This window comes from Bufo gargarizans, chromosome 2 (assembly GCF_014858855.1).
Source record: "Bufo gargarizans isolate SCDJY-AF-19 chromosome 2, ASM1485885v1, whole genome shotgun sequence".
Classification (NCBI taxonomy): Eukaryota; Metazoa; Chordata; class Amphibia; order Anura; family Bufonidae; genus Bufo; species Bufo gargarizans.
In genome coordinates, this window is record NC_058081.1 from 711,691,748 (window position 1) to 711,708,662 (window position 16,915).

At 38.6% G+C, this 16,915-nt stretch overlaps 1 protein-coding gene across 1 annotated transcript in view; it reads right to left on the reverse strand.

The window, feature by feature from the left end:
- Positions 1-507: 507 nt before the first annotated feature.
- The window catches only part of LOC122926345 (IgGFc-binding protein-like), a 68,465-nt gene continuing 52,057 nt past the window's right edge, over positions 508-16,915 (reverse strand). Inside the window, exons 27-38 of the mRNA XM_044277720.1 lie at positions 13,883-14,082; positions 13,613-13,754; positions 13,102-13,430; positions 11,205-11,775; positions 9,308-9,906; positions 8,621-9,194; positions 7,937-8,517; positions 7,255-7,825; positions 6,470-6,669; positions 4,266-4,637; positions 2,649-2,938; positions 508-801 (exon numbers count right to left, since the gene is read on the reverse strand). Of these exons, the coding sequence (XP_044133655.1) occupies positions 792-801; positions 2,649-2,938; positions 4,266-4,637; positions 6,470-6,669; positions 7,255-7,825; positions 7,937-8,517; positions 8,621-9,194; positions 9,308-9,906; positions 11,205-11,775; positions 13,102-13,430; positions 13,613-13,754; positions 13,883-14,082 (4,439 nt within the window). The 3' untranslated portion in view covers positions 508-791. The remainder of the gene's footprint in view (positions 802-2,648; positions 2,939-4,265; positions 4,638-6,469; positions 6,670-7,254; positions 7,826-7,936; positions 8,518-8,620; positions 9,195-9,307; positions 9,907-11,204; positions 11,776-13,101; positions 13,431-13,612; positions 13,755-13,882; positions 14,083-16,915) is intronic.

A 16,915-nucleotide genomic window follows, 5' to 3' on the forward strand; every position in this document is an offset into this window, starting at 1 on the left:
CATCCCACCATCAAACTAAGACCATGGGCATGTTCATCGTGGCAACTGGGACACAAATATGCAATGGCCGGGCGATTCATAATTCCTTATATATCGCCGGTTCCATGCTGTCTGCTAGATTCAATTGAACTGGGGAATGGCTTAGACCCCCTGCAGGGAGGTTTTCCTGCAGGATCCGTACTGAATGGAGGTGTGAAATGTAACCAAATGTTGCCTGCTAGGAATTTTCTGCTATCTGGTTACATGTTGCGAAGCAATAGTGCAGATTCGATCAGGTAAATAACGTTCTATACTGAAACAGGACAACCCCTTTAAGGAGCTGCAGTACAAAAAAAACAGACCATTCAGATGCATGAATTTTACACATTTATTTTTTGAAAATATTTAGTAATCACTGATTTTTGAACAGTTGGTGTTACCTGGGATTTTACCCCCACATCATTACCAGCATAAATGCTTCTTATTGGTTCTATCTATTTCCAAGAGTAACGACACAGCAACAAAAAGTTCAGCAAATATTCAGCAAATATTCAAGGAGCTTTTATTAGGAAGGACAGATGTGTACAATAAGCATCTATGTGGTATATTCTTGCCGTAATCTATTACACATTTGGCGATATAAAAGACTCAACTCTATGGTCTGATTTTTTTTTTCACACGCTAACCATTGCACATCTACTGTTATACACAATCGCTGAATCAGAATTTTTAGGATTCTAAAGATGGGTTCTTGTTGCTGTGGTGCAAATTGAAGGTAAAGCAGGTTCATTTTGAAGATCAAATGGAATCACTCACACTGAACTAAAGGAATAAAAAAGAACAGAAAAATAATTTTTGAGCTGTCATACATTACGACTGAATAGTGAGCTGGTTACTGAAAAGGCCAGATTCATGAGATTTGTACTAGATCATTTTATACCTTTATTTACTTTATTGCTTACTAAGCGCCATTTTACTACTGGTGTCTTTGGCCTTCTCAGTCTCCAGCATCAAGATGCATCTACTACCTCTACACCCCTACATAAAACAGGCATGGGAAATAGGTGTCCAAATATGCCGATGCAAATACATTTTTTATTTTTTCAAAGGTTATTGTTTTTAAAAAAAGTTGTTAAACTACATAAAAGTGAGCCAACATGCACAACAAGGTCGTCATGTGACTTTTAGCAAACATTGAAGTGCATAAAAACAAAACCCCAAAAAATAGCAGAATTGCTTTTGTTCCAATATCACTCCACATATAATTTTTGTTTTCTATTTTTCAGTACACAATATGGTAAATTAAATGCCTACATTAAAAAATACAACTTGTCCCACAAAAAATAAGCCCTCGTAAGGCTTCATGCACACGATTGTGGTTTGAGTCCACATCCGAGCCGCGGTTTTTGCAGTTACGAAGCGGACCCATTCACTTCAATGGGGCTGCAAAAAATGCGGACAGAACTCCGTGTGCTCCGTTCCGCGGGCCTGCTAAAAAATAGAACATGTCCTATTCTTGTCCATATCACAGACAAGGATAGGATTTGTTTATTGAGGGCCAGACCTTCCGTTCCACAAAATGTAGAATGCATACAGTTGGTATCCGTGTTTTGTGGACCTGCAATTTGTGGACCGCATGGTACGGCCTTGCACATGAGGACTTAAGCTGTATGAATGGAAAAGTAAAAATGTATGGGTGAGGAAAAAAAAAGCAAAAATGAAACTTGCCCTAAAGTAGTAATTACTGTTGAGAAAAGTGGACTTCGATCTGAATTTCAGTGAAAATGTAATTTGCCGTGAAGCCGAATTACCTCTTGTTCTTGCTTTGTGGTAGAGAATCAATTTTCCTTGAAAAACAAAAAAAAACATACTTACCTCATCCATTTGCTCGCAACAGGCCAGCCGCCGCCATCTTGTTTAAAGATCTCACATGAAATCCCACTCGCAGTGATGTATGACAGCCAGCGACATGATGCCACGCAGGATTTGCGCCAGAACTTCAACCAAGATGGTGGCGTCGAAGCAGCCAAATTACATTTTTGAATATATCTGTAGTGTTAACTTAGCATTTTTTGGTAACAGCACATGAAGACAATTTGTAAAAACTGCGTTAAATGCTTTAAAGGGGTTTGCCAAGTTCTAGTGTAATTGGTCAAAATCCTTTACTGTATATAGTCATATATGCTCCACACAAGCATACTTAACTATATACAGCCCCCCAGCAATCCTATTGAAGGCACCGACTTCCTCGGTGTCAGTGTAGTATCAGCAGGATTAACCCTATTAAACTGGGATTGCGGATGTAAATGATACCTGTCTTGTGAAAATTAGTTGTGATGTTCCCGAGAAACAAATACTATTATTCTTCATGCAAATTAGAGCTTCAGTGCACCAAGAGGAGTGTCTAGAACTGGAAAGCTGAGGAGCTTCAGTGCACTGAATGTCTAGGCCCTGGCCCTTGGTGCACTGAAGCTCTCATCTGCATAATCAATGCAAGTATTTTTTCTCTGGAAAGCCACAAACGATTTTCACAAGACAGATATCATTGTAATCAGCAGACTCAACCCTGCTCATGAGTGTGGCTGCTTTAGTAGGGTGTGCTTTAAGTTTAATCATAAATTATTATGGTTTCAAAATTAAGAATCTTCTTCTGCTAAATCTTATCTTACCATGGGCTCAAGTGTTTTGCAATCCAAGAGCGGGCTGTAAACGAGATGTCTGCTGAGACTTCACCGCTCTTAAGAATGAGATCATCATCGGCATCTCTGTTGAAGTTTCCACAAGGTCCACATATCTTTCCAGACACCTGCTCCTTAGCAGTTATCTGTATTTCTCCATTTTGCTTAAACATCACTGTTATCTGACTGTATAGCTGTATGGTTGTTTCAGACTCAGATTTCTGGATCTTCACGGAACCATTTCCAAGATCTCTTGGGGCTTCAAGCTCCCAGCCATTCAACTACAGAAAAATAGTGAAAGTAAAAAAAAAAAATATGTAACAAATTGCAAAATGTTTAAAATTGAAAAAATTTACATGAAGGTTAACTCCTTCAATCTATAAAAAAAAGTCTAGGAAAAAAAAAAAAATTGTTGTTTCCCTATTAGCCCCCTCTATCCCACATCAAATCTTAAAGGGGCTTTTGCATTATTAAAAGTTTGCGTGATTTTACTGGAACTTCATACCAGATAGATGTAAATGCAAATTATTATAGATTAGCAAACTGGTTGTAAATTAATCAAGTTTGACATGAATTTTGTAAAAATTCAAAAATTTTAGTGGGACTGAGAGAGAAGAGAGAAAACAAATTTAAAAAAGTGAGAGACTAGAGAGAAAAAAAATATTCTGGGAGACCTTAGAGAGTCCTACACAAAGTTTCTGCCTAATTGGAGCACTTACAATTCAGGTAGAATACATTTTGGACCGAAATGCCCAATTTGGTCGAATTGAATTGAACTTTTTTTTTCAGTGATTCACTTATCTCTTCAAGTAATTAGATTTATTTGTCAAAATTCTTACTTTTTTCAACTTTTAGTGTCCCTGAGTTGTGAAATTATGGCTTTGTGCTGTCAGTCTCCCACCATTCTCCTGCTCAAAGCTTCGTGAGAGACCAGAGCGCATATGCAGGGAAAGGACAATATCTGACAAGATCAGAAACTTTGAGAGCTTTTTTTTTTTTTTTTTTTTTTGCATTTCAAAAGTTTATTGGGAAAACTACAAAACATTTACAACAGAAAATTTTTACAATCTCTCAATTCTTAGTGACCCAACTAATTATATATAGATATAAATATATTCAACTCATCTTTTCATTACATTTAGAAAACCCTCCCCTCCCTCCCCCTTAGTCTGTGGTGCGTCAAAGCAGGACCCCTATAAATGAAACATCTTGACCTCAGCTAATCAATCCTCCAACCACCCCATATCCTATTCCACTGGTCCTCAACTTCCCTTTGAGAGCTTGACATGGACAGAGACAGAGAAATGACCACCTAACACAAGTACCATTGGTGGACATTACCACTGGCAACACATTTTACGAATAGGCTAGTAGCATGCAACACTGCTAAGTCAATAACTATAGGAAGACGCCTTTATAGAATTAGGATAAAATTACATGCATAATAATTGTAACAAGAGCTGATGATTTTACATATTTTTAAATAGTGGGAAAGCTCCTTTACTTAAACCATGAAGGTTGATCAGATACAGTACAAATATTAATTCAAAAGTAAAATTACTAAAACATATTCTGAATCTTAACATACAGAAGACATGAAAATCTCACCCAGATGTCCAGATGTCCATTGACAGATAAAAGCCCTTGGGATGTGAAGATTTGCAGAGCTTTTCCCTCTGTTGAACTGCCACACTGCTTCATCTCGACCACTACCATAAACTGGTCTTTTTCATCTTTGCCACAAGATGATGACATCACATATGATCCATCCATTGGGAATTGTCCAGAGACCCCATCAAAAGTAATAAAGTTATGGTTTGATCTTAAGGTGCACTGAGATTCCAATGGCTGACAACCGCGCACTCCTTCTCTCAGTTGGCATATCTCATTTTCTGAGCAAGTTAAGTTTACACAGGACAAAACTCCTGACTGGCAGGTGCAGCGCTGTCCACAATCTTCTGTAACCACAGAGTCCCCTGCCTGAAATGTGATAATAATTACAATAATAAGAATAAGAATAATAAAATAAAAACTATAAAACGTAATTTTAACCTAATAATTTAAATTTTCGAAAACACTCTTAATTTATAATCCATAATTTCCATTAAAAACTTCAATATCCTTCCTATATGTATAAAATCCAAAAAATACAATTGTTATAATGATTCTGAAAGTAAGATGTTTGCCATAGGACTAGATGGACCCTTACAGTTGTCTGTTAATACTTATGCTGGAATGAAAGTGCATTCCTTGTGTTCAGGCATGGTATTCCAAGCTCAGATTTAAAGGGTAACTGTCATGTTGTCATCCAAAAATCTATTTTAGCATATGTTACTGCTGCTGCAGCATTATGCTTAATTTTTTTTTTGTTTCTTCCCATACCACTGTTTTCCTTGAGTTTTTCCCTTAGTTATGGCTGTTTTAGCCTCTACAATATGAGGATCTTCTCAAGATGGCTCCTCTGCCAGTTCTCTGAGGCCAAAACTGCCTTCCATCACTTCCCATACACACTTGCTGTAGCCAGCAGCTCCCTGCCAGCCAATCAGATTGGATTACTGAGAGACACGCCTCCTCACTCTGAAGCCTAATGCAGGCATGCAATGCCCGTCTGTCTTCTGTTTACACTAAAGGGGAGACAGATAAGCCCTAGCAACGGACCAGTGGACAGGGACAGGGGACATTAGTGAAAGCTGTTATTACAAGGTAAGTACAGATCTTTTGACAATCATTGACAGACTAACTCAGGGATACATGACTAGCTATAATAAACTAGAAAATAAAAAATGATGACCGCTACACTTTAAAGAGAGAAAGAAACACCAATTTATTTTACAAAAGCACAGATAACTTGATGGTAAGATCTAAAAGAAAGTATAGTTTAGGTGCTGCCTCGACCTTTCCTGTTTTTGTTTCAGTGCCAATTCTGCCTTAGTAGATCTGAGAAAGACTGATTGATAGGAAAAGAGGTAAAACTATAGATAGTCTAAAGCTATAAGAACAACACCAGTAATATTTTCACTGTGGTCCAAGACCCTCAGCTTATGACTAGGGACATTTCCTATTTAAAGTGGTTATTAGTCAATGTAACTTATGCTACTGTATCTGAATGTATCTCAGGCGGATGATCTGTTCTGAAAACAAACTAGGATATGGCAAAACGTTATTATTAGTTAAGGTACAGGGTACAGCCTTATGGCCTCAACCAATCGTAAAAATAAAGAAACATAGGACACCCAATGTGCAATGAACTTCAAACATTTCAGGAAGTGGTGTAGTTCCTTGCCAAGCTAGCAAACCCCTTTAAAGGGGTTATCCTACAAATATGTTTTGTCACCTATTCTCAGCGATATCCAAAGTATGGGTGATAAATATTGGATTGTGAAAGTCCAACTGCTGGAACCCTGTAGATCCTGAGAAATAGGAATCACCAAGTCCTTTCTCTTAATAAAGTAGTAGTGTGCATGGTGGTTTAGTGCACAGTACTTCACTTCTATAGGGATGACGGAGACAGTGGTTTGACATGCGCACTACCATTCAATTTGAAGTGGGAAATAGGGGACCCCTCATTCTTGATATTGTTTGGGAATTCTAGTGGTTTGAGAACCCCACCATCCATTATTTCTTATTTATCAGATAAATCATTTTCACAGAATAATCCCTTTGAATGTTATTTGTTGACTTCACATATATTATCTCAGTGTGTGCACTCCAACCCATTTCTTTCCGAAGCTAGATATACTGTATCCTCCATTAAACTCTGTATAGCAGTATTTGGTCATTGTAATATAAATTTCTTCATGATTTTGGCTTACCTTCACATATCTCCCATTATAGTTACATCCACAGTTGTCCACTGTAACACATTTCTCCCCATCAAACATATATCCTGAGTCACACTGACAACCTTCATAGCATCTGTTGCTACAAGTGCTTGGAGCCAAGAGACTGTTGCAGGTAAAGTCGCAGGTCCGAGTACACATTTCATAATGACTGTTGGCTTGACATGAAAGGGCTACCGAAAATGTAATCAACATATTATCACAGAGCCATGATGGATCAAGCAAATACTTCTGCACTGCTGAAATGTTCTGGAGGATATCCTATATCAAATATTGCACTAAGTTGGTTGACAGTGATGTAAATAATAGTGTATTATGTTAAGGTTTAGCTATGTTCACACTTGTGTTTTCACTGTAGATCTATTTTAAGGTATCCTGATGGACACTATTGCCTTCTACAGAGGCACATTTGATGCTGTTATGGCGTCTATGGATTTTATGGAAAGTATGATGCAATCTGAAGTGGAGGCTATGAAACCTAATCAGACCAGACTGATAGCTCACATTGTGGTTTTCACAGTAATTTTCAAAGCAAATAAAATGTGCTCTCTTTTGTAAATGTGCTCTCATTTCTAAATTTCATAAAACGTTATATTTTGTTGTTTTCTAGAGCATACATATCACAGAACATTGATTTCAACCCCCCAAAAAAGTTATTAAAAGCTAGGGACAAAAAATGTAAAATGTTTGAGAGCCAGTTAAATCACAATCCCAAAAAAACATAATCAAGACATTACTTGCTAGGAAGAATGACTTACAACAGCTGATATTAGTTCTCCAGGGTTCAACGTTAGCTCCTTTTTCTTGGCACAGTGCTGTGTAGGTTTGTAGACTGGCACACAGAGCATCCTGACCACCTTGTCCAGCACAAACATCTAATACACAGCTCTGAACATATCTTGCTGGAGCTACCAAGTCATGACAGTGCTTAAATGGGCCTTGAGGGTTTGCAATCATTCCACATTTAGTGGTAGAATTTGCTTCAATTTTTGCAGCTCCACCACAAGTAGGACATTGACTTCCAGAACATCCTCTGCAGTTTGATCCATCTCTGGCCACTGTCCAGGATTCAGCAAATAAAGACAAATCTGTGGCGATGGTGCCATTTGGAAGGCGAAAGTCATCTTTTGAGTCTTTATTGTAATTGCCACAGAGGCCTTCAGTGAGTCCAGCGTATGAGCTGGGAACCAAGACTGAAACATAGTATTGCTGGTCGAACAACACCCTAAAGCCATTTATGGTCTGAATAATAACATTATTTCCTTCTTGGTTTATCCAATATTCCTGTTTTTGTGACCTACATGGAATATTATACTTCTCTCTGTTGACCTAAGATCAAAAGCAAAAAGAAATGGGACTTATTCGAATAAGTAAGAGAACTGACAGTCCCATCATTGGGCTATAAGTCATCTATGAAAGCTTGTAGAATTTACTACTTACCTCAATACTCCAGATTCTTCCCCTATCCAGACGTATGACATGATTTCCTACAGTCACTGTGACTGATTTAGTGACGGCAAAATTTCTATATGGCTCATTTTCCACTGTGACTTCAAAGATACCTTGACTGTTATTAATTCGGATAAGGGTATAGAGACAAGTGCCCTTCATAGCATAGTAGAGATTATCAAAGGTGATATAATGGGGATCTCCCCAAACTATGCATTGGCCAAGCTCTTTAGCATGACAACGCAAGATGCCATTCTTTGTTTTACATTCTTCATTAGCACCACATGTATGATTGTGGCAAGTGGTAATTCCATGGGTCTCACATATACATTTCTTCTGGCACAGGCCATCTCTGAAGAATTCTTGACCCAACTTATAATATGTATTGTCAACAACACAGCCACATTCTGCAACAGGCACGCAGTCTTGCCCACTCCGTATGAAGCCATCATCACAGTAGCATCCTTCTGTAGTAGATTTTTCACAGATTAATGGAGATGTGAGTCCATAGCAGGTGGATGGACATCCATTTCCAGAGAGCTCATAATGACTGTTACTGGGGCATGTCAACTCTGTAGAAACAAAAGGACAATAGGAATTATTATTCACTTTTCAAATTTGTTCAAGAGATCCCAACTAACATTTGTGATGAGCACAAAGTACAATAACACTCACTGCAGAATGATTGTGTCCTCCATTCCTTGATCAGAGAACCATTTCTTTGACATTCAGAGACGTAAGTTGAAATACTGGCACAAACAACAGACTGATGACCTTTGTAAGCACATGCATCAAATACACAGTCTTCAAAGAAAGGAGTTGGATCGATAGACTCATGGCATTGACCGAATGGTCCATCTAGGTTCATGAGAAGTCCGCAATACTGGTCTCCCTTGAAGAATTCTTTGTCAGCTTCACTGCACTTGGGACAGTCAAGGCATTCACCTGTACATCCATCCACATCTCCCACCTTCCAGTGTTTTCCAAATTCTTCTGGACTTTTCAATATTCTACCATCACCAGTTGTCAAGTCATCGGAGGGGTCGCCATTGTTATTACCACACAAGCCATTAACAGCCCCTTTGTAGGTGCTGGGCATAACCACACGAAGGTAGTTCCAACCATTGTACATAATCTTGAGTTTAAAATCAAGTTTCACAATTACCGCAGATCCAGTACTGTGGGCAGTAATCTGAGCTCTTGACTCTTTGAAGTGATAGTAAGGTAACTCTGTTAGGTGTCCATCAACCTAAAGCAAAAAAATAAAAATAAGGCACTTATATACTTATTTATATAGCTATGATTGTGATGTTGAATACTAAAAAATCTCAATTTGTTTGTACATTTACATAGATTCCGTACCTTGATCTGTTGTGGGTGCTCTTTGCTCATAGTCACTGTCTTGTTGTGAACCTGTAGTATTACGCTCTTGGTGAAGGACACAGCTTTGTTACCTCGGTGATCGTTCTCTACGTTGATTGTGAATTTGGCCAGGGAAGAGTCGTTGGATGTCACCTTTACCAGCTGATAAATGCAGCTCCCCATGTATGGAATTCTTCTCCCGTCAAATGTCTGATAATGGGGATCCCCAGAGGCAACACAAGTGGAATATCCAGTAGGATAGCAGCCACGTATCCCATTGACCACCTTGCATGTCTCACTATCTTTACAGCTGGTCTCTTGACAATTCATGATTCCAAGTATTGGGTCACATTTGCATAGAGCACTGCATTTCTCATTAAGCCAGGACTCATAAGGCTCAAAATATCTGCCATTGTATTGACATCCACAGCTGGAGATGGAGACGCATGTGTTCCCACTGAAGACCATGTTTTTGTTGCATTCACATGTTTCTACACAGGGATTTGTGCACTTTGCTGGGGCATTTCTGTCAGAACAACTGGCGGGACAAGCATTGCCACAAGCGTTATAATGGCTGTTCTTATCCTCACACACCTTAGCTGAAATAAAATAAAGAACATTTCATTAATGTGCATAAAGTATAAAAATAATTTAAGGAACACTCTGTTCTGAGGAGAATCCATCTGTCATGTCCCACCATCTCAGGCTCAGCACTAGATAGAACACAGTTTATAATTTTGTAATAGTTTATGTATTTTGTGGTGATTCACTTTTCAAAACTTCCCTGTGGAGACCAGATTGGAGACATGCACATCCTTCCTACTCCATCTGTAGAGACTGTGCAGCAGGGTGTGTGCTTTATGACAGAGTTGGAGTATAGTCTATCCTGCTTTAGCTTGTCCTCCAGCAATACAATAGAGCTGCCAGTAATTAATAATTATTATTGCATGAAAATGAGATTACTCTGCTAACTCAGCCCTGTAATGGCAAGGCAATGATCCCCAATTCTCTATGTTAATGAAATTACTCTAAAGGTACTGGCCATACACATTAGTCTTTTGTTGGCTGAACCCACTCAGAACAGCAGGTTTGGCCGACACACTAATGTGTGTGGATAGCTCCCTACTCTCTCCAACACATGATGCCGGGGGAAGACAAGTACTGGGTGAAATGAATATTTTAACCCAATTTTTTTGTTCTCCTTTGAGATAAGCCACCCTCAGAAGTGACTGGCAGTGACTTTCTCCACCTCCCCATAGAATACACATATACGTTTGGCCAAGCGGAACATGTGTGTGTACAGCGGAGTCGGGAGAGATAGTTGTCAGCTGACAGCTATTGATTGGGTACGACAGCTTAAGACAACTTTACGCATCCTGTCCTACACTGATAACGAGATGACTTTACTGACCCAGCCCTCTAATAAAACATTTCACCAACAGATTATCTGACCAATTTCTGTCCAATCAGGCCAATAGTTGGTGTGTGTTTAATAAAAGATCTGACCAATGATTGGTCAGAAAATCTGTCAGATAATCTGTTGGTGTAATACAGCCCTAAGACAACTCTTCTTACCCTATCCTAAAATTATAATGATAAAAATATGACTCTGCTAATCCAGTCCTCTAATGATAATGACATGACTGCTGACCCTGCCTTCTAGTGATAATGAGATGACTCTGCTGACACAGCCCTACAATGATAATCAGATAACTCTGCTAAATCTACCCCCCAATGATAATGAGATGACTCTGCTGACCCAGTCATCTAATGATTCTGACTATAAATATTTATATAGTTATATTTGCAATATAAATCCTATCTAGTTTTCTTAACAAATATGCATGGTGATTAAAAAAATGGCCACTCTGGAGCATATAATCTACTGGTTACTTACGACAGCTTGAAAGTGTTCTCCAGTCATAGATCTTTATTCCTTGACTCATACATGTGCTTGCATATGACTCCAGAGTATGACAAAGGAAAATTTTAGCTCCATCATTCATACAGGCATCAAAAAGACAAGCATCAAAAAACTTATTTGGACTGACTTCGGGAATACATTCTCGGAAAGGTCCATCTCTTTTGAACAAGATGCCACAATTATCATCTCCACCGTAAATGATCTTTTTTCTTTGTTCACAGGTTGGACATTGGCCAGTACAAGAATCAAAACAGAATGGATCTCGATCGTAGACTTTCCATGAAGATGCCCAGTCTATGGTGGAGTTGACTAGTGTATGATCAGGTGATTGTTGATCATCATTTGGATCTTGGTTGAAATTTCCACAAAGACCAGAAACAGCATTATGGTAGCTACTAGGAATAGTTACTGTTGCATGCCAATTCCAGTCAAAAGTTATAACCACGCCAGATTTTGTCCCAATAACAGCCGTCAATCCACTACGACTGACATTCATTTTCCCACCGCATAGACTTACAGGCAAGTTTGTTAACTCTTCTTCCACCTGTGTGAAGAAGTTCAGTAACAGATGATAACAGAGCTTGAGCACCAAATATCACATATGATATCTCAATAAATTCAGAACCACAGATTAAAGACCATTGCTCTAGAGATTTCAGATTCAACTGTAAAAATATAATAGGCGGATATATCGTATTTCTATCATCAATGCTTTAGTTACACATGGACACTGATCCCATCAAGGTATAAATACGCTTAGTAGAGAGGAGCGAGGTTTTGAAAAATTTGATTTATCCGCTTCACCAAAGCCAGCAAAAGATGAGGATGGTCATCCTTAAAACCTGACTCCCCTAAGGGGTGCAGATTGGATGGTATTGGTTGGCATGCTGGCACTGGAATAATAAAGCCTTCCATCTTACTGGTATTGAATTACATATCTTAGTTTATGGCTGATGTAGAAATAAGTAAATGTAGAAATAAATGAATAAACTGACACAGAATAAGTCTCCCTGCACTGTCCCTGCAGTCTGCCTGCACTCTGCCTCTCCAAAATTCTTCTATTAATCCTTTTCAGCAGCACTGTCCCTAGCGCATGAACAATTGCCAAACCTCTCTCTATGCTCAGGCTACAGGACAATGGTGGAGACTGCATGGGATGAGGGTTTTATATGGCTGTGACATCACAGGGGATCTGTGGACTGGCTGGCTGCAAGGCATTATGGGTGATCTTGCATTCCTGGGCTTGTCTCTTCTACACTTAGTTTTGCTTTCCAAAATGTGCAGCCGCCATTTTAGGAAAACCTGATTCATTACCACGAAACATGAGGAAACTCGGATTCATTGCAAATCTCTTATACACTTAGTTTCGTATTCATTGCAAATCAAATTCTTCCTAAACTTCAGACCGAATTCCGCTTTGAACACTAATTCTTAGCACTGAACTGTTTCTAAGAGAGTTTGAACCCTTGTGAAACCTATTCGGATTGCTCCAATGCATATATAATAAACATATTTTGCTAATATTATTGGCTAAAATTCTCATGCCACTTTCTTTGGGTCTTCCTGGTTACATAAATAATAATAATAATAATAATAATTTGTAGTCAAGCTTAATGATCATTGGTCCCCTCTTCTAATATATGTAAGGTATCAAGAAGTGGAGATATTGAAAGTCTACAGAAAGACACATAAGTTTATATAGGAGCTGTAGACACAAAATGGTAGAAGATTTTTAATCAAGGGTATATGCATTAGTATGGATAGAATTATATGCACTTATGGGTACAACATGAACCTAAAGACCTAGTTTAACTGTTTGACTTTGTAATCATAGAGATGCATACAGAGTAAATAATTTTAAATATCTTACTTGAATTCTAGGGAATTCGCCCACTTGAACACTGATTTTTGTGCAATACATAGTGATATCTGTCTTCCTGACAAAAGAAGCTGCTTGACTCCCCCTGTTGTCGTTCTTTATGATGACCTGGAATGGTTCCAGGGTGGGATCATCACCAGAATATTTAGCAAGGATGTAGCTGCAGGTGCCCTCAAAGTTGAAGTCTTTCCCATCAAAGGTGTGGAAGTGAGGATCTCCCCATGCCCAGCACAGTCCAGTGTAATCTGGTACACAGACTGCTTTGTCATCTTGAACTTTACAGGTCTCCTTCAAACGACACATCTTTTTCTTGCAAGGATCTGGAATTAAACAAAAATTTTGGGTCAAACACTAGACTCCACCACCATTTCAAATGATCGTCTTAAAGTGCCAATTGTACTATTATGGAAAAATTCACCCTTATTCAAAATACAGTGATAAAAAAATAATATATGACTTTCTTTAGAAGAAAATAACCTATATAGTTTCTTATGACCTTTACCTGTGCTGACACAAGATCTTACACCATCCAGGAGTTGACATTTCTCATCACTGGCACAAGTCCAGTTATAACAGGTAAGACCCAGTTTGGGATCACAAGTACATTTCTGACTGCATTCCTCATTGTGCACACTTTCATTTACCTATAAAATAACACAATTTAAGATTTTATACTATAAACAATATCCTATCCCATAAACAAGCATCTTGTGTTATCTTCTTGGTTCACCAACCATATTCTTAAGTATAATGGCATAACTCTTTATCTCACCTTCAGATACCGTCCATCATGCAAACAACCACAATGGTCTATTGTTACACAGCTGTTTCCATCAAATACATATCCTGGGTCACACTCACAACCTTCATAACATTGGTTAGTGCAGGTGCTTGGAGCTAGGAGGCCATAGCAGGTGATGCCACAGGTCTTCATACATGGAGAATAGTGGCTGTTGGCTGGGCATGTGAATGCTGAGAGGAGAAGACAAGATGGTGAAGATACATCAAATATGAAAACTGGAGGAACATAGTACACATGTATCCTCTTGGTGTCTACAAACCGGATTCCAAAAAAGTTGGGACACTAAACAAATTGTGAATAAAAACTGAATGCAATGATGTGGAGATGGCAAATGTCAATATTTTATTTGTAATAGAACGTAGATGACAGATCAAAAGTTTAATTTGAGTAAATGTATCATTTTAAAGGAAAAATACGTTGATAAAAATTTTCACGGTGTCAACAAATCCCCAAAAAGTTGGGACAAGTAGCAATAGGAGGCTGGAAAAAGTAAATTTGAGCATAACAAAAAGCTGGAAGACCAATTAACACTAATTAGGTCAATTGGCAACATGATTGGGTATAAAAAGAGCTTCTCAGAGTGGCAGTGTCTCTCAGAAGCCAAGATGGGTAGAGGATCACCAATTCCTACAATGTTGCGCAGAAAGATAGTGGAGCAATATCAGAAAGGTGTTACCCAGCGAAAAATTGCAAAGACTTTGCATCTATCATCATCAATTGTGCATAACATCATCCGAAGATTCAGAGAATCTGGAACAATCTCTGTGCGTAAGGGTCAAGGCCGTAAAACCATACTGGGTGCCCATGATCTCCGGGCCCTCAAACGACACTGCACCACAAACAGGAATGCTACTGTAAAAGGAAATCACAGAATGGGCTCAGGAATACTTCCAGAAACCATTGTCAGTGAACACAATCCACCGTGCCATCCGCCGTTGCCAGCTGAAACTCTACAGTGCAAAGAAGAAGCCATTTCAAAGCAAGATCCACAAGCTCAGGTGTTTTCACTGGGCCAGGGATCATTTAAAATGGAGTGTGGCAAAATGGAAGACTGTTCTGTGGTCAGACGAGTCACGATTCAAAGTTCTTTTTGGAAATCTGGGACACCATGTCATCCGGACCAAAGAGGACAAGGACAACCCAAGTTGTTATCAACGCTCAGTTCAGAAGCCTGCATCTCTGATGGTATGGGGTTGCATGAGTGCGTGTGGCATGGGCAGCTTGCATGTCTGGAAAGGCACCATCAATGCAGAAAAATATATTCAGGTTCTAGAACAACATATGCTCCCATCCAGACGTCATCTCTTTCAGGGAAGACCCTGCATTTTTCAACAAGATAATGCCAGACCACATTCTGCATCAATCACAACATCATGGCTGCGTAGGAGAAGGATCCGGGTACTGAAATGGCCAGTCTGCAGTCCAGATCTTTCACCTATAGAGAACATTTGGTGCATCATAAAGAGGAAGGTGCAACAAAGAAGGCCCAAGACGATTTAACAGTTAGAGGCCTGTATTAGACAAGAATGGGAGAGCATTCCTATTTCTAAACTTGAGAAACTGGTCTCCTTGGTCCCCAGACGTCTGTTGAGTGTTGTAAGAAGAAGGGGAGATGCCACACAGTGGTGAAAATGGCCTTGTCCCAACTTTTTAGGGATTTGTTGACACCATGAAATTCTGATTCAACATATTTTTCCCTTAAAATGGTACATTTTCTCAGTTTAAACTTTTGTTCCGTGATTTAGGTTCTATTCTGAATAAAATATTAGAAGTTGGCACCTCCACATCATTGCATTCAGTTTTTATTCACGATTTGTATAGTGTCCCAACTTTTTGGGAATCCAGTTTGTATATTTTGTCTACACTCTCGAAGATTATCAAGTAAGGCCAAGTTAAAACTTCAGTTATTTGGTCAGTCATTGGGAGCCAAAACTTAGTGCAGATCAAAAACACAGAACAGGTGCCGATCTTTCAATTATACCTTATCTTTGAGTAGGCTTCATTACAGGCTTTAGCTCACAATAACTGATGGAAATAACTGATCAAATAACTGAAGTGTGAACTCAGCCTAAATACAATTTTCAGTATAGTGGACCAAACATGCAAGACACCAAACTATGAACGTTGAGGAGCTGGAAAATTAATGCATTATAAGGTGTGAGTATGTTCCTTCAAAAGTATGGTGAAACCTCTGGCAGCAGAGGTTTTGTACTTATATATTTTCCATAGACTGGCTAGAAACACATATGGACTGAGATGAAATCCTTTGGTCTTTACAAAACATGTTACAGACCCCTTTCACCATTTATTGTATGGATGCCCATATTAAAAGATTGTTACTATTATTATTATTATTATTATTATTATTATTATTATTATTAATAATAATAATAATAATAATAATAATAACAAGTTTAATATCTCTGAGGGGGAGACAGAAACTTTTGGCCTTCATATATTTATTTGCTTTCAATAAAACTGTGTAAATACTGTATCTCACAACATCTATTGATTTATAATTGATCTCAAACTTCATCAGGTTCACTTTGAGAAAGGAGACATATAGACCAGTCTTTATTCAAAAGAGAGAAGAAAACTGAGCACTGTTTATAACAGCTGAGCAGACACAATTAGCTTAGCTGCCTGAGAGGCCTTGGTCAGGGTCCAGAGGGGGATGGTACTATTTTTCTCTATGGAGACAGTGATGCTTCTCTGGGAAAATATATGCAAATTAGCATATCTTACACCTGATGACATCAAAGAGGCTTAGCTTTCTTTTCTTTTGGAAGAAAAGATCATTTGAATATCTTTCTTTCTATGATGCCAGAAGATGTAAGACGTGATAATTTGTGTATATTTTTTCCCAGAAACCCAGAGGATCATTGTCTAGCCTACAATATTCCTCATGTGAACCCATGTTAACTCCATAAGGAGAAAAAGTACCCCCCTGGACTCCAACCAATGCCTCTCAAGCAGCTAAGCTAATTTACTTTGCTGATTAGA